At 39.8% G+C, this 21,533-nt stretch overlaps 1 protein-coding gene across 1 annotated transcript in view; it reads left to right on the top strand.

The window, feature by feature from the left end:
• Positions 1 to 21,404, top strand: part of LOC106898753 (MAP7 domain-containing protein 2-like) — a 64,509-nt gene extending 43,105 nt beyond the window's left edge. The window contains exons 2-4 of the mRNA XM_014960184.1: positions 7,420 to 7,497; positions 20,935 to 21,103; positions 21,329 to 21,404. Of these exons, the coding sequence (XP_014815670.1) occupies positions 7,420 to 7,497; positions 20,935 to 21,103; positions 21,329 to 21,404 (323 nt within the window). The remainder of the gene's footprint in view (positions 1 to 7,419; positions 7,498 to 20,934; positions 21,104 to 21,328) is intronic.
• The last annotated feature ends 129 nt before the right edge of the window (positions 21,405 to 21,533 follow it).

Here is a 21,533-nt window from a genome sequence, read left to right as displayed (position 1 = left end):
TGTAAGCTGAGGCTCTGGATATAATGTTTACCCGTATTAACATTTTATTTTGTGTTAAAATTATCAATAGTTTCCTGCTTGTCTTCTAACGGAGAAATAATCTTATCGATAAGTAATTGCTGGATGAAAGATGTGTAATAAGCAAAAGGAAAGTAGCTTCTTTTTTGTCTCCTTTCTCCTTGTGAATCAAGAGCCTTGGAAAGTGTTATTAGTGTATATACTCTCTTGGCATAGGATGGAGAGGCAGGTCTGTCCTTTGTCCCTAGTTACCATCTTTAAGTATCTTTGCACAGACTTTATTCTGCAGCCTATAAAATCTGACATAATGTCCACCATTTAATGGTTAGTTAACTCAGCACGCGTGTGTTTGCATGTATTCTACAAAGATGAACTTTTCAGAGAAATGACACAACCTAATCTCAAGCACTTTTAGAAGTATTCATTTCAGCTTCATGTGAAGTTACTGAAGGTGTTTTCAAGTTAGCTGCACTCATACAAGAAATACAAAAATAGTTATGAAATGGAATTTGTGTTTTCCAGTATATCAGCATCTGCTATTAAAATTACTATTAATGAATAGCAAAAGTTTACAGAACACAAAATTAAAATTAACATTTTCATATCTACTTCAATAAATGTTCTTCTCATGCATAATATGCATTCATGTACATACAGACATTTGAAGACAAAATTTTTCAATTGTCGTAAGGTTGAAAGGATTAATTAGGATCTGTGTCAATGGAGGTAGGAATACAGAGTTTTTAAAGTAACTGCTGAATTTAGAAATCATATATTTAACTTCGTCTTCATAAACATGAGTTATGTAGGGTTTATTCAGAAGAAACTGAAGTTTAAAAAACAAAACAAAACCACACGATGGTTAAGTTGCAGCTGAATCTCCACCATTTGCCTCCCTTTTTGTGCAATGGAAGATTCTACCTACAGATTCCAAATGGGTCTGGGGTCTGATGTAGTTTGAAAAACGCAGCTATAAGTGTTCATGTGAAATCTGGGAGAAAGATACTGGCAAGCTCTGGTTAAGCCTCTGGACTCCTTTCTGCCGGGGAGATTACAGAGGCACGTGAATAAAACGGCATTGTAGAACACATATTGACATAGTGCCGCTGCTTTGTGTGTGTTTACCTTGTGGTAGGCTGTCTAGTAGGGACCTGATCAGTAAACTGACTTATTAATCTAGTGTTATTATTTATCTAGTGTTTTCCTAAGTAAAAACATTCTGCTAATGAATCTTATCACTCCTGCGAGTGATCTTGAGATGCCTCTGCTGTGTCTGCCTGATAGTGGAGTCTCCATGGAGCACTGTTAAGTCTGTGCACATTGTTTATACATAAAGCACACAATCCCATGGAGCTATTAGGTGTCTGTGGGCTCATGCAGAACTGAAAAGATCTGCCTTTTATATTTTAGCAAGGTTTTCCTCCACATAGAATCATGGAATTGCCTAGGTTGGAAGGGACCTTTGAGGACGTCTAGTCCAACTGTCAACCTAACACTGACAAAACCCATCAATTAACATATTTTTGTTGTTATACGTGGTCACCAAGTGACCTGTATATACTTTATGCATAATTTTAAAATTATTTGGCCAGCATTATGGAGTGATTTCACCTTAAACCTAAATAAAACACCAGTAGGATATATTTTAATACTGCAGTCTTTATGTAAGTATAGTGTACAGCTGAAGTTCTTGATTCAAACAAATAATTTGAAAATTCAGGGTGGGGATCATGAACATAAAGCAGGCACTTAGTGGCAGTTTGTGTCCTAGCTGTTGAACTAGAGCATGCAGGTCCCTGACAGCTTTTCTGTCCTATCTGCCAGGCCACCTCTTGGACAATTAGCCTGAGGTGTCTAAAATGTCACTGTGTTTGGCAACTGAGCCTGCCTTTAATGACTTCATCTACTTGACATCTTTATAACAACAGATAGCCATCTTGGTATTTTAATTAGATGTAATGGAAAATGTCCCTTTTCTCTTTTCTGATTATATTTGAAATCCAGACTGGTAAACATAAAAATAAAATTGAGTAGCTGAAACTGGAAAAAATCTGATTATTTGTATTTAGATTTTTGAGTTGAATACAATAAACAGCTTTTTTAATCAAAGAAAACTTTTAAAAAGACAATTTTCAAAAAGGATAATCCCCTACAATTTACTCAACATACCTGCAAAGCTCTTATGTTGTTTGCGTGTTGACTCTACCCAAAAGCCTCTCAGCTATAGACCGTAATTAAAACTTAGAAAAAGTGCCTTTTGCCAATAGAAAGTGTCATCCAGGTACAGTCACATGCAGTTTTCTACCTTTTCCCCCTCAGAGTAGAGTCAGTAATTGAAAACTTGAACATAACACTTCTTCATTTAGTGGTACCCAGAGGGAAGCAATGGCAGGTGGAAAAGTCTGTTCTTTATTGTCTCAAAGAACAGTCTCAAGGGAGAGAAAGCAAGTTTTTAGGGAGCAAAGCCTTGATTTTATCGATTGAGATTATATTATTTGAAACAGCAGAGTTTGCCAATGGAACAGTGGGTGTAAGTACAGTGATATCTTGGGCTGGTCCACCTCACCACATCCCTGGCAAGGCCATTGGCAGAACTGCATTCAAACTGGGAATATCACCAACACAGCAATGACAGTGTAGGTGATGTATACTGTGGTAAAGGTCTAAAAATGTTGGATGGTGTCATGTAGAATGGGCGAAGGTCTCAATGTGTTGAATGTGGTCACGTAGGATGGCCAAAGGTCTAGGTGTGTTGAACACTGTTACGTAGAGCTGGCCTCATATCCCCAGCTGACTTTCCTTCTGTGTTGGGATGCCTGCTAGAAAAGGCTTTGATATCTGCTATATATAGATACATTGTGAAAACAAATACTGTGGGATATTATAGAGGACAGAAGTGTATGTGGGTTCAACAGCAAAGTAGAAAAATAAAAATAAATGAATGGAGGCCTTACCCGCTGGCAGTTACTCAGGTGCAAATTTCAGGAGAGGAGGTGTCCAAGCATCCAGTTGGTAGTTCTCAGCTTCCAGTAACCTGATTGTCCTGCTGGAGGACTTGTTTTCTCAATCAGAAACAGAATACAGATTTCAAAAGACAGACCTTGCCTTGTGTCTCATCGGGACAGGACAACCTTCCTCTCTGTCTTAAGCAACCACCAAGAAGCTTACGCAAGCGGTATGTGGAGCAGAGCAGAGTGTGTGTGGACATGTTGTGGCCCTGTTTCATCAGTCGGAATAGGTTTACCTTGCCTGTCAAAAAAGGGTTGAAGCAGCGATTAACATGTCAGGTTTTGCTTCTGTGAATATTTATTTCAAAGTAACATTAAAGTATTGAAAGAGTCCTGCAGCATTAGTTGGTATGTTACGGCACTATTCTTCAGTAATGCTTGTTGTAACATAGTCCCAGAGGAGCAGCAGGCCTTCTTCAGTCAAAAAATGAGGCACAATCTTAAGGATTTAGCCCAGCGGTTAGACACGTGCCTTTGAGAGTGGGGACTCTTTGTAAAAGGGGCTTTTGGGGAGGGCTGGGAGAAGGAGTAGTAGAAGTAGCAGCAGTTTTGTGGGTGTGCGTGCTTCTTTACAGTAAAATCTTTGATGTTGTTACTTGAACAGTTTCCTTCTTCTGCAAGTTTGGGAATAAAGGGATATTAGAGAACGTTCTGCCAGTGTCTCTGTGTATTCGTTACTCTGGCTGGGAGAAGGCACAATAAACCTGTGTTTACATCCTGACTCATTAGCATGTCATTTGCTGCTACGTGCCTTTCTAAGGGGCACTGTAAATATGAGGAAGGCTGAGGATAAAGCTGAGTATACAGAATATTAACCTGAGGTCACTTACCACAGGGAAAGCACTTTTGCTGTGGGGTTTTCTTTTTCATTTAAACCTTGTTCTGCCCTCTGCTGGCAGTTTGTGTTATGAAATATTATTTTCATGGTAGTGTTACCTGTGCTAGCTTGCTGTTTGCAGTCTGCTTTACCAAACACAATTTGAATTCTTGTCATTAATCAGGTTTCTTGCCACAGGTAACTGCTGTGCCCGTTACAGTTATAATGTATTTTATATGAGGATGTGTAATAAATACACTAATTTTGGCCTTAAAAAATCATCCCAAGGTACAATTTATTACCCAGGGATAGTTATTCTGTCCTTCAAAGCTATATTTACTTTCTGAAGGCAAGCAAATTTCTGATATTTGGCAGGCATGCTGATTTGTGAAGTCAAGTACTTGTGTTCAGAAATGCTAGTACTGAGGATGCCTGTGCTATTTTAATACTACCCTTGTTGCATGCATGTGCATTTGATGCCTGCCTAATCTATTTATTAGATCATGTACTATTTTCCTCCACACGTTTTTTTGCACATCGATGTGTTGCACATGTAGTGGGCAACGATTCTGTGTATTTGTTTTTTCACCTGTGACGTAGCTAAGTCTGGAGTGCTGTTCTCCAAGACAGACTTCAGATTATAGTTCTGCCTACTTTCCAGTTTCAGAAGGAAATTAAGCAAAAAGCTGTAATCACTTTGAACTTGGTTCACTTCTTGAGGAGGTTCATCCTATGCAATGAATAAATGAAGGGACCTAAAAGGAAAAAATGTATAATATATGTGTAAAATGAAGCAAAATAAGGGTTGTGCAGACTGCTTCAATTCTGATACATATTTTCATTTCTTATGTATCTGGCATTACAGCCTTGATCTTTTAATATTACTTAGGGGTTGTTGAGACATCCAGACTCTTGAGAAAGCTATCCAAGGTTGATGCACAATTTTTCAGGTTGACTGTGGCAGTTGTGAGCAAGGCCAGAGCTTTTAGATCTACTTCTGCTAGTCATGTTCGTGTAGAGTATCAAAGAGAATCAAAGTAGAGATAAGTTTCTGTAATTATACTGAGAAGCAAAATGGGGTGTATTTTTGCCAGTGGGTTTTATAGTTGCTGAAAGCAGGAGTGTGGTGAGAGTCAGTGCAGGAATTTGTGAACATAATCCATAGATATGGACTGTCTTGCTGTTCCTCTCCCCATCACTCCAGCTTATCCCCATCATGGTTTCCATACTTCAGGTTCCACCTCTCCACCCGAGTTACATCCCTTGCTTGCAGAAGACCTTAGCTGCTGCCTCTGCTTGCCTCTTTCCCCTTCTCCTGCCTCCACTTTGCTCCCAAGCTCAGTCTTCCCTCTTCGGGCTCTTGATCCAGTCTTGATTTCACCTCCTCGGCTGCTTCTAGCCTAAATTGTAGGTTTTATGATGTTTTGACTTTCACATCGCTGAAAAACTTCCCATTGGAGCTGTAATTTAACTATGCTGACAACAGGATTCCCCTTCTTGGCTACTTATTGCAGGCCCCTTCAAAGTAGTTGCAAACCTTTTGCCTTACTGAGCTGGCTTCTCTTCTCTCCTCCTTCCTTATCAAATCTGACAGTACACGGCAGCCAAGCAGACAAACAAGAGTGGACTAGTTGTGGAGTCTTTGGTAATGAATAGATCTGTATTTGACCCACAAATTCTATTTGTAATTAACCAGCTGGGAGCTATAATCGCAATTTTCCAGAGGCCTGGCTGCTGTCAGGTAGTCGCCGTCTGTGTGCGCAGAGGGAGGATTAGAGGTGGTGTTTGAAGGTGCTGCTTGGGGAAAAAGCAAGCTGTTATTCTAATGGGGCACAGCTGAGACCTGTGCTGTTCAGCAGTCACAAGGGACCACCAAGGCTGGTTTTCAGCCTTCCTACAGAGCCGTGCGTTCAACAGAAAGGCACTTGCTGTGCAAAATCTTTGCTCCCACAGACAGAATGCCCTCAGAGAGGAGCCTGCAAGTGGGACTTCTCAGGAAGATAGTCGGGGCCTGTGCTGTTCAGCAGTCACAAGGGACCACCGAGGCTGGTTTTCAGCCTTCCTACAGAACCGTGTGTTCAACAGAAAGGCACTTGCTATGCAAAATCTTTGCTCCCGCAGACAGAATGCCCTCAGAGAGGAGCAAGTGGGACTTCTCAGGAAGAGAGTCGGGGTTACAGTCTAAGTAACTTCTCCACTCATATTTATCTGATAAAATTAACAACTGAAGTTTTTAGAGCAAAAAGGAAGGGGACTTAATTATAATTCCAGTAACTCGGTAGGGAGCCCAAATAATGATTGCAGAGGATGTAAGCTGTGCGATGTTTGCGCTGCAGCCCTGCTAAGACCCCAGGAGATCCTGAAAACAAAGAGAGAAAGGAGGGCACTGGAGGTCCTGTCAGCTGTTTTGAAAGGATACCATCCTCTAGCTGGTCTGTCAAGTCACTCACTGGTGAGCTTTACCTGTGGTATTGCAGAAGGTCCATCTAAGGTCCATCTGGCTGCTCATTCCAGGACATGTGGGCAAGTGACCCTGAGGCATATCATGTGTCACCTCTGCATACCTGCCTTCTTATATTGGGCTTTTTGGTGGCTCATCCTGTGCGAAGAACTGGGGTGTCTGGATCCAGGTACAAAACATCCTTAGGCAACCTCCTCCCAAACAAGTAACCTGCTTTTAGGTCCCAATTCAAGGAGGAAACAAAGTGTTTCCTACCTGGAAAAGAGGGCAGGAGGGCTGCTGCCGCTGTAGCCTCGTCCAGCACTAATTGCTGGTTGTTGAAATGAGCTGGTGCTGGTGGTTTCCTGTGGGCAAGGAAGCTGTGGGGCTGTGTTAAGCCATAAATATGAAGGCTGGGACTCAACATCAGACTGTAAGAGAGCTGCATACTGCTTTTACTGCTTTCCTGAACTACCACTTCCTTTTTTTTAACCAAAAACTTTAAAATGACGTTACCATACTGCTTTTACTGCTTTCCTGAACTACCTCTTCCTTTTTTTTTAACCAAAAACTTTAAAATGAGGTTATAATGAGCTGGTGCTGGTGGTTTCCTGTGGGCAAGGAAGCTGTGGGGCTGTGTTAAGCCATAAATATGAAGGCTGGGACTCAACATCAGACTGTAAGAGAGCTGCATACTGCTTTTACTGCTTTCCTGAACTACCACTTCCTTTTTTTTAACCAAAAACTTTAAAATGACGTTACTAACAAAAATGAATGCACCTTAATTGTATCCTTATGGTTTTTCCCAAGAAAGTTTTAAGTTTTAAAGGGAGCACTAACAGCATGCCTGTTTGCTCTGGGAAGAGGAGTTGGGTGTTTACACCGAGGAACCGTGCTTGGAGCTCAGCAGTAGGTAGGAGATGGAACTCAAGATGCATTGAAATCCAAGCTCCTTGACCCACCCGCATACAAGTGCAAAATCACTTTTATTGTTGGAGTTGTTAAACGCAGTAGATATGATTTATTTTTGTTGGATTTTTTTAGGGTTTTTATCATGGTTCTAGTCCAACACTAATGCTTCTTTAGTTTTACTAATGCTTTTTTAACACTTTTTTTTCTTTTCTCTCTGACTTCAGCCATTGATGGATTTCTAAAAACCGATGAAAGACAAAGACTGGCAAAGGAGAGAAGAGAAGAAAGGGAGAAATACCTTGGTAAGATGGCAGGAGGTGTATGTATTATTTATGTATATGTGTTAATAGGCTTAAGTTACCAACATGACATTTTTTCTGTTCTGAATTTTAAACGTTGTGGTGCAGTCTGTTCCTATTCTTTATCCCTTATACTACTACTTTTAAATTAAATTATAATAAATAAATTAATCTGTGTGTTCTTTGATTTCCATTTGAGTATTTATTATTTTGTAGTTACAAATTGACTTTCTTCTTTGATTTATGTACTTTTGAATATAGGTTTATGTGCAAGATATTGACTGCTAGGATTCTGATTTGTAAAAATACCAAATAAGCCTTGAATAATACTCAGGATGATATGTAGGATGATCTGGTGAAACAGTATGAGTTTTAGTCTATTAAGTTATAGCCATATTAAGAGAGAGGGATTTGTTAATCATGGCATAAAGCAGATACTTTTCCATAGGTTTTTAAATGATTACTCTTTCAAGTGAATGAGAAAAATTATTAGTTCATTTCCTGAATAACATAAACATTGATCTCAGAGTTTTTTAAATAGTCGGTTGTTTTTAATCTACTAATACCTCCAGGGAAATGTGGAGGAAATTGCTATATATATAATATATATAAAAATGTATAATAGATACACAAAGACATGTATATAAGGTCTGTGTATATGCAGTTAATTTCATTTATATATATGAATGAAATTAACTGTTCAACATTGTTTTAGATTTTTCTATATATACATATATGTATATTAAAAATGTTGAACAGTTAACTTCATTTTTCCTGATTGTAATAACAAGAAAGGCCAGTAGCACTGTTCCTTAAGGTTACCTGACAACACCTATCAGAAGAAACTGTCAGTGTTAAATGATTTTGTAAAATTTAGGCTAGGCATATCTTTTGCAGAAATGTCAACTAAAACAGCGTGGGCATCTGTGAGAAGAATGTTTTTCTTGCAATAAATAAATCAAACAAACTGTTGACCATATCTTGATGAAACCAGAGGCTAGAGACCAATGATTTGACATTTTTAGTACCTTGGGTTTGATGAGCAAGATTCCTTTTGGTAGTTCCTGTGAAAATCTGCTGGTGTTTAGTACTTAATTTCTCCAGAGGTTCTGTCTGCATGGGGCATGCACCAGCCTGAGTTGTAGCTTACAACTCTTCCAGGTATGCTCAGTCCAGACTATCTCTTCTGTCTTCTTGATTATCCTTTCTTTGCTGGCTCCTGAGAAGTGACATGATGAGTAGATTGGAAAGGACTTGAATTAAAAAGCAGAAGAGGAGATGAGAAGGGAACTGAAAGCTGGAAAATCTGGGAGTGGTTGGCCCAGGGAACTTGGAAGGTGTTCTTTTCTCCAAACATCCTACATGCCTTCTGGAAACATACTTTTTTAGGGTTAAAACTATTTCTAGAATAGGGAGCTCTGGGTTTTGGTCACAGTTTGTCTGTGGCAAATTTATTTTAAAAGTTCAGAAAAAAGCAGCGAGTTCCCCAGGAGGACAGATCTGTATGCAGCCAGCAGGTACTTCGCAGCAATGTGGAATAAACTTTTAACCAAAGCCAAAACTCATTAATCAGTGTTTTAGCATCCCTAAATTAAGGAACAAGGATTGTATGTATGTCCATGATGACATGGTTTGCTTCTCTGTCCAGAATCAGTCCCAGGTTTCACCTACTTACTCAGAAGGTAATCTTAGCACAAGACCTGGACATGTCACTTTATTTTTGGTTTTTACCAACTCCAGCATGCTGTTTTCACCTGCTCTACCTGACATGACTAGTAGTCATTAACATTGAGTGACTGGTCACTTGTCTTTGCTGTCTCTGAGGGAACTCTTTATCTGTTGACAAGTCAGATTCTTCAGGCGTACAAGTCCAGGCTCAGCTGCAGCACTGACACCCCTCTCGTACTGCCCCGTTCTGGGTGGGGGGAGGAATAGTGAATTTTCATAAGGCAAAGGGAGAAGACAACAGTATTTCTAACAAGAATAAGGTAAAACATGTTCTGTAAACCAGGTTGAATGTGAGGAAGAAGTATTTTGGGGGGATCCAGTACTCAAGAGAAAGAAATGCAACTGTTGGAAAAGGATCTGGTGTTAGGGGGACTTTGGCTCTAAAGCAAAGGCTTGAGGGTGGAGTGGGGCTAAGAGGGACTGAAGGTCAGGCTGTGGTTAAAGAGCCTGGGGAGCAGAGGGAGAAGGCTGATCTGAGGAAAGGGAGCTGAGGTGGCTGGGCAAGAGCCTAAGACCGAGGGGAAGATACCGAGAGAGAGTTAGAAGGGTGAAAGTTTGCTGTACAAGGAAACAGGAACTGAGAAAGCAGAGTGAGGCTGAGTAGGTGAGCAGGATGAAGGACGAGCTCTTGTATAAACAGTGTTAATTCTGGCTTTCCCTAACTTTCAAGTTCTTAGCCTGGCAACTGTGAGAATATTCCTTCTTTGATATCAGCTGTATGTGTCTTGGTATGTGACATTACAGGCTTGTGTGTATGTAGGCATGCTTACTGAACTCCTCTTTCCTGCCTTTTTATGGAATACACTTGCATGAGAAGTGGATTTTTCCTCATGATTTGTCACATTAACTTCTGCTACTTGTTCTCCTATGGAAATGTGAAGCAACAGTCCTGTATGTAATGTTGCAGTCTGAATTTCTGTAGCAAGCTGATGTGTCAAGAAGAAGATTATGACTCCAGTTGGGCAAACCCTCAGTAACAGAAGTAACATTTTTTCATGCAGAAGGATAACAATGTAGCACCAAATTACGAACAGAATGGTGTATTTTCAAAGTTTCATTAAAAATTCACTGTATGTTGTTTTCTTGTGTCTATTTTGAAGGCAGCCCCATAATGAGAAGCACAGTTTTAAAGAAATTCCAAGGACTTTTGCTTCAACATGTATAACTGATTCACTTTAAAACCTAGTGGGATGTTGGGTCCCCACCTGCCAGGTTACTTTGGAGCCAGCAGTAGAGCTGTGCCTGCTTTGATCGATGGCCTCTGGAGCAGAAGCTACTTTAAAGCAAGCATTAGAGCACTCCAGAACTGTAAGCTGAGGCTCTGGATATAATGTTTACCCGTATTAACATTTTATTTTGTGTTAAAATTATCAATAGTTTCCTGCTTGTCTTCTAACGGAGAAATAATCTTATCGATAAGTAATTGCTGGATGAAAGATGTGTAATAAGCAAAAGGAAAGTAGCTTCTTTTTTGTCTCCTTTCTCCTTGTGAATCAAGAGCCTTGGAAAGTGTTATTAGTGTATATACTCTCTTGGCATAGGATGGAGAGGCAGGTCTGTCCTTTGTCCCTAGTTACCATCTTTAAGTATCTTTGCACAGACTTTATTCTGCAGCCTATAAAATCTGACATAATGTCCACCATTTAATGGTTAGTTAACTCAGCACGCGTGTGTTTGCATGTATTCTACAAAGATGAACTTTTCAGAGAAATGACACAACCTAATCTCAAGCACTTTTAGAAGTATTCATTTCAGCTTCATGTGAAGTTACTGAAGGTGTTTTCAAGTTAGCTGCACTCATACAAGAAATACAAAAATAGTTATGAAATGGAATTTGTGTTTTCCAGTATATCAGCATCTGCTATTAAAATTACTATTAATGAATAGCAAAAGTTTACAGAACACAAAATTAAAATTAACATTTTCATATCTACTTCAATAAATGTTCTTCTCATGCATAATATGCATTCATGTACATACAGACATTTGAAGACAAAATTTTTCAATTGTCGTAAGGTTGAAAGGATTAATTAGGATCTGTGTCAATGGAGGTAGGAATACAGAGTTTTTAAAGTAACTGCTGAATTTAGAAATCATATATTTAACTTCGTCTTCATAAACATGAGTTATGTAGGGTTTATTCAGAAGAAACTGAAGTTTAAAAAACAAAACAAAACCACACGATGGTTAAGTTGCAGCTGAATCTCCACCATTTGCCTCCCTTTTTGTGCAATGGAAGATTCTACCTACAGATTCCAAATGGGTCTGGGGTCTGATGTAGTTTGAAAAACGCAGCTATAAGTGTTCATGTGAAATCTGGGAGAAAGATACTGGCAAGCTCTGGTTAAGCCTCTGGACTCCTTTCTGCCGGGGAGATTACAGAGGCACGTGAATAAAACGGCATTGTAGAACACATATTGACATAGTGCCGCTGCTTTGTGTGTGTTTACCTTGTGGTAGGCTGTCTAGTAGGGACCTGATCAGTAAACTGACTTATTAATCTAGTGTTATTATTTATCTAGTGTTTTCCTAAGTAAAAACATTCTGCTAATGAATCTTATCACTCCTGCGAGTGATCTTGAGATGCCTCTGCTGTGTCTGCCTGATAGTGGAGTCTCCATGGAGCACTGTTAAGTCTGTGCACATTGTTTATACATAAAGCACACAATCCCATGGAGCTATTAGGTGTCTGTGGGCTCATGCAGAACTGAAAAGATCTGCCTTTTATATTTTAGCAAGGTTTTCCTCCACATAGAATCATGGAATTGCCTAGGTTGGAAGGGACCTTTGAGGACGTCTAGTCCAACTGTCAACCTAACACTGACAAAACCCATCAATTAACATATTTTTGTTGTTATACGTGGTCACCAAGTGACCTGTATATACTTTATGCATAATTTTAAAATTATTTGGCCAGCATTATGGAGTGATTTCACCTTAAACCTAAATAAAACACCAGTAGGATATATTTTAATACTGCAGTCTTTATGTAAGTATAGTGTACAGCTGAAGTTCTTGATTCAAACAAATAATTTGAAAATTCAGGGTGGGGATCATGAACATAAAGCAGGCACTTAGTGGCAGTTTGTGTCCTAGCTGTTGAACTAGAGCATGCAGGTCCCTGACAGCTTTTCTGTCCTATCTGCCAGGCCACCTCTTGGACAATTAGCCTGAGGTGTCTAAAATGTCACTGTGTTTGGCAACTGAGCCTGCCTTTAATGACTTCATCTACTTGACATCTTTATAACAACAGATAGCCATCTTGGTATTTTAATTAGATGTAATGGAAAATGTCCCTTTTCTCTTTTCTGATTATATTTGAAATCCAGACTGGTAAACATAAAAATAAAATTGAGTAGCTGAAACTGGAAAAAATCTGATTATTTGTATTTAGATTTTCGAGTTGAATACAATAAACAGCTTTTTTAATCAAAGAAAACTTTAAAAAAGACAATTTTCAAAAAGGATAATCCCCTACAATTTACTCAACATACCTGCAAAGCTCTTATGTTGTTTGCGTGTTGACTCTACCCAAAAGCCTCTCAGCTATAGACCGTAATTAAAACTTAGAAAAAGTGCCTTTTGCCAATAGAAAGTGTCATCCAGGTACAGTCACATGCAGTTTTCTACCTTTTCCCCCTCAGAGTAGAGTCAGTAATTGAAAACTTGAACATAACACTTCTTCATTTAGTGGTACCCAGAGGGAAGCAATGGCAGGTGGAAAAGTCTGTTCTTTATTGTCTCAAAGAACAGTCTCAAGGGAGAGAAAGCAAGTTTTTAGGGAGCAAAGCCTTGATTTTATCGATTGAGATTATATTATTTGAAACAGCAGAGTTTGCCAATGGAACAGTGGGTGTAAGTACAGTGATATCTTGGGCTGGTCCACCTCACCACATCCCTGGCAAGGCCATTGGCAGAACTGCATTCAAACTGGGAATATCACCAACACAGCAATGACAGTGTAGGTGATGTATACTGTGGTAAAGGTCTAAAAATGTTGGATGGTGTCATGTAGAATGGGCGAAGGTCTCAATGTGTTGAATGTGGTCACGTAGGATGGCCAAAGGTCTAGGTGTGTTGAACACTGTTACGTAGAGCTGGCCTCATATCCCCAGCTGACTTTCCTTCTGTGTTGGGATGCCTGCTAGAAAAGGCTTTGATATCTGCTATATATAGATACATTGTGAAAACAAATACTGTGGGATATTATAGAGGACAGAAGTGTATGTGGGTTCAACAGCAAAGTAGAAAAATAAAAATAAATGAATGGAGGCCTTACCCGCTGGCAGTTACTCAGGTGCAAATTTCAGGAGAGGAGGTGTCCAAGCATCCAGTTGGTAGTTCTCAGCTTCCAGTAACCTGATTGTCCTGCTGGAGGACTTGTTTTCTCAATCAGAAACAGAATACAGATTTCAAAAGACAGACCTTGCCTTGTGTCTCATCGGGACAGGACAACCTTCCTCTCTGTCTTAAGCAACCACCAAGAAGCTTACGCAAGCGGTATGTGGAGCAGAGCAGAGTGTGTGTGGACATGTTGTGGCCCTGTTTCATCAGTCGGAATAGGTTTACCTTGCCTGTCAAAAAAGGGTTGAAGCAGCGATTAACATGTCAGGTTTTGCTTCTGTGAATATTTATTTCAAAGTAACATTAAAGTATTGAAAGAGTCCTGCAGCATTAGTTGGTATGTTACGGCACTATTCTTCAGTAATGCTTGTTGTAACATAGTCCCAGAGGAGCAGCAGGCCTTCTTCAGTCAAAAAATGAGGCACAATCTTAAGGATTTAGCCCAGCGGTTAGACACGTGCCTTTGAGAGTGGGGACTCTTTGTAAAAGGGGCTTTTGGGGAGGGCTGGGAGAAGGAGTAGTAGAAGTAGCAGCAGTTTTGTGGGTGTGCGTGCTTCTTTACAGTAAAATCTTTGATGTTGTTACTTGAACAGTTTCCTTCTTCTGCAAGTTTGGGAATAAAGGGATATTAGAGAACGTTCTGCCTGTGTCTCTGTGTATTCGTTACTCTGGCTGGGAGAAGGCACAATAAACCTGTGTTTACATCCTGACTCATTAGCATGTCATTTGCTGCTACGTGCCTTTCTAAGGGGCACTGTAAATATGAGGAAGGCTGAGGATAAAGCTGAGTATACAGAATATTAACCTGAGGTCACTTACCACAGGGAAAGCACTTTTGCTGTGGGGTTTTCTTTTTCATTTAAACCTTGTTCTGCCCTCTGCTGGCAGTTTGTGTTATGAAATATTATTTTCATGGTAGTGTTACCTGTGCTAGCTTGCTGTTTGCAGTCTGCTTTACCAAACACAATTTGAATTCTTGTCATTAATCAGGTTTCTTGCCACAGGTAACTGCTGTGCCCGTTACAGTTATAATGTATTTTATATGAGGATGTGTAATAAATACACTAATTTTGGCCTTAAAAAATCATCCCAAGGTACAATTTATTACCCAGGGATAGTTATTCTGTCCTTCAAAGCTATATTTACTTTCTGAAGGCAAGCAAATTTCTGATATTTGGCAGGCATGCTGATTTGTGAAGTCAAGTACTTGTGTTCAGAAATGCTAGTACTGAGGATGCCTGTGCTATTTTAATACTACCCTTGTTGCATGCATGTGCATTTGATGCCTGCCTAATCTATTTATTAGATCATGTACTATTTTCCTCCACACGTTTTTTTGCACATCGATGTGTTGCACATGTAGTGGGCAACGATTCTGTGTATTTGTTTTTTCACCTGTGACGTAGCTAAGTCTGGAGTGCTGTTCTCCAAGACAGACTTCAGATTATAGTTCTGCCTACTTTCCAGTTTCAGAAGGAAATTAAGCAAAAAGCTGTAATCACTTTGAACTTGGTTCACTTCTTGAGGAGGTTCATCCTATGCAATGAATAAATGAAGGGACCTAAAAGGAAAAAATGTATAATATATGTGTAAAATGAAGCAAAATAAGGGTTGTGCAGACTGCTTCAATTCTGATACATATTTTCATTTCTTATGTATCTGGCATTACAGCCTTGATCTTTTAATATTACTTAGGGGTTGTTGAGACATCCAGACTCTTGAGAAAGCTATCCAAGGTTGATGCACAATTTTTCAGGTTGACTGTGGCAGTTGTGAGCAAGGCCAGAGCTTTTAGATCTACTTCTGCTAGTCATGTTCGTGTAGAGTATCAAAGAGAATCAAAGTAGAGATAAGTTTCTGTAATTATACTGAGAAGCAAAATGGGGTGTATTTTTGCCAGTGGGTTTTATAGTTGCTGAAAGCAGGAGTGTGGTGAGAGTCAGTGCAGGAATTTGTGAACATAATCCATAGATATGGACTGTCTTGCTGTTCCTCTCCCCATCACTCCAGCTTATCCCCATCATGGTTTCCATACTTCAGGTTCCACCTCTCCACCCGAGTTACATCCCTTGCTTGCAGAAGACCTTAGCTGCTGCCTCTGCTTGCCTCTTTCCCCTTCTCCTGCCTCCACTTTGCTCCCAAGCTCAGTCTTCCCTCTTCGGGCTCTTGATCCAGTCTTGATTTCACCTCCTCGGCTGCTTCTAGCCTAAATTGTAGGTTTTATGATGTTTTGACTTTCACATCGCTGAAAAACTTCCCATTGGAGCTGTAATTTAACTATGCTGACAACAGGATTCCCCTTCTTGGCTACTTATTGCAGGCCCCTTCAAAGTAGTTGCAAACCTTTTGCCTTACTGAGCTGGCTTCTCTTCTCTCCTCCTTCCTTATCAAATCTGACAGTACACGGCAGCCAAGCAGACAAACAAGAGTGGACTAGTTGTGGAGTCTTTGGTAATGAATAGATCTGTATTTGACCCACAAATTCTATTTGTAATTAACCAGCTGGGAGCTATAATCGCAATTTTCCAGAGGCCTGGCTGCTGTCAGGTAGTCGCCGTCTGTGTGCGCAGAGGGAGGATTAGAGGTGGTGTTTGAAGGTGCTGCTTGGGGAAAAAGCAAGCTGTTATTCTAATGGGGCACAGCTGAGACCTGTGCTGTTCAGCAGTCACAAGGGACCACCGAGGCTGGTTTTCAGCCTTCCTACAGAACCGTGTGTTCAACAGAAAGGCACTTGCTATGCAAAATCTTTGCTCCCGCAGACAGAATGCCCTCAGAGAGGAGCAAGTGGGACTTCTCAGGAAGAGAGTCGGGGTTACAGTCTAAGTAACTTCTCCACTCATATTTATCTGATAAAATTAACAACTGAAGTTTTTAGAGCAAAAAGGAAGGGGACTTAATTATAATTCCAGTAACTCGGTAGGGAGCCCAAATAATGATTGCAGAGGATGTAAGCTGTGCGATGTTTGCGCTGCAGCCCTACTAAGACCCCAGGAGATCCTGAAAACAAAGAGAGAAAGGAGGGCACTGGAGGTCCTGTCAGCTGTTTTGAAAGGATACCATCCTCTAGCTGGTCTGTCAAGTCACTCACTGGTGAGCTTTACCTGTGGTATTGCAGAAGGTCCATCTAAGGTCCATCTGGCTGCTCATTCCAGGACATGTGGGCAAGTGACCCTGAGGCATATCATGTGTCACCTCTGCATACCTGCCTTCTTATATTGGGCTTTTTGGTGGCTCATCCTGTGCGAAGAACTGGGGTGTCTGGATCCAGGTACAAAACATCCTTAGGCAACCTCCTCCCAAACAAGTAACCTGCTTTTAGGTCCCAATTCAAGGAGGAAACAAAGTGTTTCCTACCTGGAAAAGAGGGCAGGAGGGCTGCTGCCGCTGTAGCCTCGTCCAGCACTAATTGCTGGTTGTTGAAATGAGCTGGTGCTGGTGGTTTCCTGTGGGCAAGGAAGCTGTGGGGCTGTGTTAAGCCATAAATATGAAGGCTGGGACTCAACATCAGACTGTAAGAGAGCTGCATACTGCTTTTACTGCTTTCCTGAACTACCACTTCCTTTTTTTTAACCAAAAACTTTAAAATGACGTTACTAACAAAAATGAATGCACCTTAATTGTATCCTTATGGTTTTTCCCAAGAAAGTTTTAAGTTTTAAAGGGAGCACTAACAGCATGCCTGTTTGCTCTGGGAAGAGGAGTTGGGTGTTTACACCGAGGAACCGTGCTTGGAGCTCAGCAGTAGGTAGGAGATGGAACTCAAGATGCATTGAAATCCAAGCTCCTTGACCCACCCGCATACAAGTGCAAAATCACTTTTATTGTTGGAGTTGTTAAACGCAGTAGATATGATTTATTTTTGTTGGATTTTTTTAGGGTTTTTTTGATGCTTCTTTAGTTTTACTAATGCTTCTTTAGTTTTACTAATGCTTTTTTAACACTTTTTTTTCTTTTCTCTCTGACTTCAGCCATTGATGGATTTCTAAAAACCGATGAAAGACAAAGACTGGCAAAGGAGAGAAGAGAAGAAAGGGAGAAATACCTTGGTAAGATGGCAGGAGGTGTATGTATTATTTATGTATATGTGTTAATAGGCTTAAGTTACCAACATGACATTTTTTCTGTTCTGAATTTTAAACGTTGTGGTGCAGTCTGTTCCTATTCTTTATCCCTTATACTACTACTTTTAAATTAAATTATAATAAATAAATTAATCTGTGTGTTCTTTGATTTCCATTTGAGTATTTATTATTTTGTAGTTACAAATTGACTTTCTTCTTTGATTTATGTACTTTTGAATATAGGTTTATGTGCAAGATATTGACTGCTAGGATTCTGATTTGTAAAAATACCAAATAAGCCTTGAATAATACTCAGGATGATATGTAGGATGATCTGGTGAAACAGTATGAGTTTTAGTCTATTAAGTTATAGCCATATTAAGAGAGAGGGATTTGTTAATCATGGCATAAAGCAGATACTTTTCCATAGGTTTTTAAATGATTACTCTTTCAAGTGAATGAGAAAAATTATTAGTTCATTTCCTGAATAACATAAACATTGATCTCAGAGTTTTTTAAATAGTCGGTTGTTTTTAATCTACTAATACCTCCAGGGAAATGTGGAGGAAATTGCTATATATATAATATATATAAAAATGTATAATAGATACACAAAGACATGTATATAAGGTCTGTGTATATGCAGTTAATTTCATTTATATATATGAATGAAATTAACTGTTCAACATTGTTTTAGATTTTTCTATATATACATATATGTATATTAAAAATGTTGAACAGTTAACTTCATTTTTCCTGATTGTAATAACAAGAAAGGCCAGTAGCACTGTTCCTTAAGGTTACCTGACAACACCTATCAGAAGAAACTGTCAGTGTTAAATGATTTTGTAAAATTTAGGCTAGGCATATCTTTTGCAGAAATGTCAACTAAAACAGCGTGGGCATCTGTGAGAAGAATGTTTTTCTTGCAATAAATAAATCAAACAAACTGTTGACCATATCTTGATGAAACCAGAGGCTAGAGACCAATGATTTGACATTTTTAGTACCTTGGGTTTGATGAGCAAGATTCCTTTTGGTAGTTCCTGTGAAAATCTGCTGGTGTTTAGTACTTAATTTCTCCAGAGGTTCTGTCTGCATGGGGCATGCACCAGCCTGAGTCGTAGCTTACAACTCTTCCAGGTATACTCAGTCCAGACTATCTCTTCTGTCTTCTTGATTATCCTTTCTTTGCTGGCTCCTGAGAAGTGACATGATGAGTAGATTGGAAAGGACTTGAATTAAAAAGCAGAAGAGGAGATGAGAAGGGAACTGAAAGCTGGAAAATCTGGGAGTGGTTGGCCCAGGGAACTTGGAAGGTGTTCTTTTCTCCAAACATCCTACATGCCTTCTGGAAACATACTTTTTTAGGGTTAAAACTATTTCTAGAATAGGGAGCTCTGGGTTTTGGTCACAGTTTGTCTGTGGCAAATTTATTTTAAAAGTTCAGAAAAAAGCAGCGAGTTCCCCAGGAGGACAGATCTGTATGCAGCCAGCAGGTACTTTGCAGCAATATGGAATAAACTTTTTACCAAAGCCAAAACGGACAGATCTGTATGCAGCCAGCAGGTACTTCGCAGCAATGTGGAATAAACTTTTAACCAAAGCCAAAACTCATTAATCAGTGTTTTAGCATCCCTAAATTAAGGAACAAGGATTGTATGTATGTCCATGATGACATGGTTTGCTTCTCTGTCCAGAATCAGTCCCAGGTTTCACCTACTTACTCAGAAGGTAATCTTAGCACAAGACCTGGACATGTCACTTTATTTTTGGTTTTTACCAACTCCAGCATGCTGTTTTCACCTGCTCTACCTGACATGACTAGTAGTCATTAACATTGAGTGACTGGTCACTTGTCTTTGCTGTCTCTGAGGGAACTCTTTATCTGTTGACAAGTCAGATTCTTCAGGCGTACAAGTCCAGGCTCAGCTGCAGCACTGACACCCCTCTCGTACTGCCCCGTTCTGGGTGGGGGGAGGAATAGTGAATTTTCATAAGGCAAAGGGAGAAGACAACAGTATTTCTAACAAGAATAAGGTAAAACATGTTCTGTAAACCAGGTTGAATGTGAGGAAGAAGTATTTTGGGGGGATCCAGTACTCAAGAGAAAGAAATGCAACTGTTGGAAAAGGATCTGGTGTTAGGGGGACTTTGGCTCTAAAGCAAAGGCTTGAGGGTGGAGTGGGGCTAAGAGGGACTGAAGGTCAGGCTGTGGTTAAAGAGCCTGGGGAGCAGAGGGAGAAGGCTGATCTGAGGAAAGGGAACTGAGGTGGCTGGGCAAGAGCCTAAGACCGAGGGGAAGATACCGAGAGAGAGTTAGAAGGGTGAAAGTTTGCTGTACAAGGAAACAGGAACTGAGAAAGCAGAGTGAGGCTGAGTAGGTGAGCAGGATGAAGGACGAGCTCTTGTATAAACAGTGTTAATTCTGGCTTTCCCTAACTTTCAAGTTCTTAGCCTGGCAACTGTGAGAATATTCCTTCTTTGATATCAGCTGTATGTGTCTTGGTATGTGACATTACAGGCTTGTGTGTATGTAGGCATGCTTACTGAACTCCTCTTTCCTGCCTTTTTATGGAATACACTTGCATGAGAAGTGGATTTTTCCTCATGATTTGTCACATTAACTTCTGCTACTTGTTCTCCTATGGAAATGTGAAGCAACAGTCCTGTATGTAATGTTGCAGTCTGAATTTCTGTAGCAAGCTGATGTGTCAAGAAGAAGATTATGACTCCAGTTGGGCAAACCCTCAGTAACAGAAGTAACATTTTTTCATGCAGAAGGATAACAATGTAGCACCAAATTACGAACAGAATGGTGTATTTTCAAAGTTTCATTAAAAATTCACTGTATGTTGTTTTCTTGTGTCTATTTTGAAGGCAGCCCCATAATGAGAAGCACAGTTTTAAAGAAATTCCAAGGACTTTTGCTTCAACATGTATAACTGATTCACTTTAAAACCTAGTGGGAACATTTTTTGTCTGAAAAAAAGAATTTGGCTTTAAGCTTCAGAGGGATTTGAAACGTAAACAAAAATAGCATACAGAATAGTTAACAACTATTTTTACATAGGTAAGGGGCACAAATTGTCACCTTGTGTACAAAGGAATTCCCGATTTATTTACTGAGCAAATCACTTAGATTTACTAATCATTCCAGCACTTTGTGCACTATGTTTTTATCTCAGTGGATGAAAACCCTGTGTACTTGTGTTTGTTTTTTGATTCTCTTGTGTTGTGTTATTAAATAATTTTAAAGCAGGAGAAAATTTGCATAAAGTGAAACGCACCTTCTTCTCTGCCTTAGCTGCTAGGGAACAGCAGATACTGGAAAAGGAGAGAAGAGCAAAACTTCAATATGAAAAGCAAATGGAAGAGCGGTGGAGAAGACTGGAGGAACAGAGGCAGAGAGAGGAGCAGAAGAGAGCAGCTGTTGAAGAAAAACGGAGACAAAAGCTTAAAGAGGAGGAGGTAAGGTATGCTGGGAGATGTATGGCAGAGTAACTATACAGTAGCATTAAACAGCTGAATATTGACATGCATTAAATGTTGATTTCGGTTTTTTTGGTCCAGAGACACGGGCATTACTTTGGGAACTGCAACTGCATGGTCACCACAGCTATAAATACTTTACTACCGCTTCTACATCAAAAACATTTTCCAAAGCTTTTTTGTCTCTTGATTTTTGTCTGATCTCACAGAATAGTCATCTACTTCTGGTCACATATCTGGGACACTAACTGTCAAATGATGAAGCACCAGCTTTCCAGCAAGTAGCTTTTAAAGATGAATGATTCCATAAAATGGCCAGATTTTTCATACTGTTTTGTTTCCTGTCCATGAGACTGAACTAATATTTATGAAAATGTTTTGGTTTTCCTCAGTAACATAAAATTAGAAGTTCTT

Source organism: Calidris pugnax, unplaced genomic scaffold, assembly GCF_001431845.1.
Source record: "Calidris pugnax isolate Ruff unplaced genomic scaffold, ASM143184v1 scaffold188, whole genome shotgun sequence".
Taxonomy (NCBI): Eukaryota; Metazoa; Chordata; class Aves; order Charadriiformes; family Scolopacidae; genus Calidris; species Calidris pugnax.
This window is presented reverse-complemented; position numbering and strand designations above follow the sequence as displayed.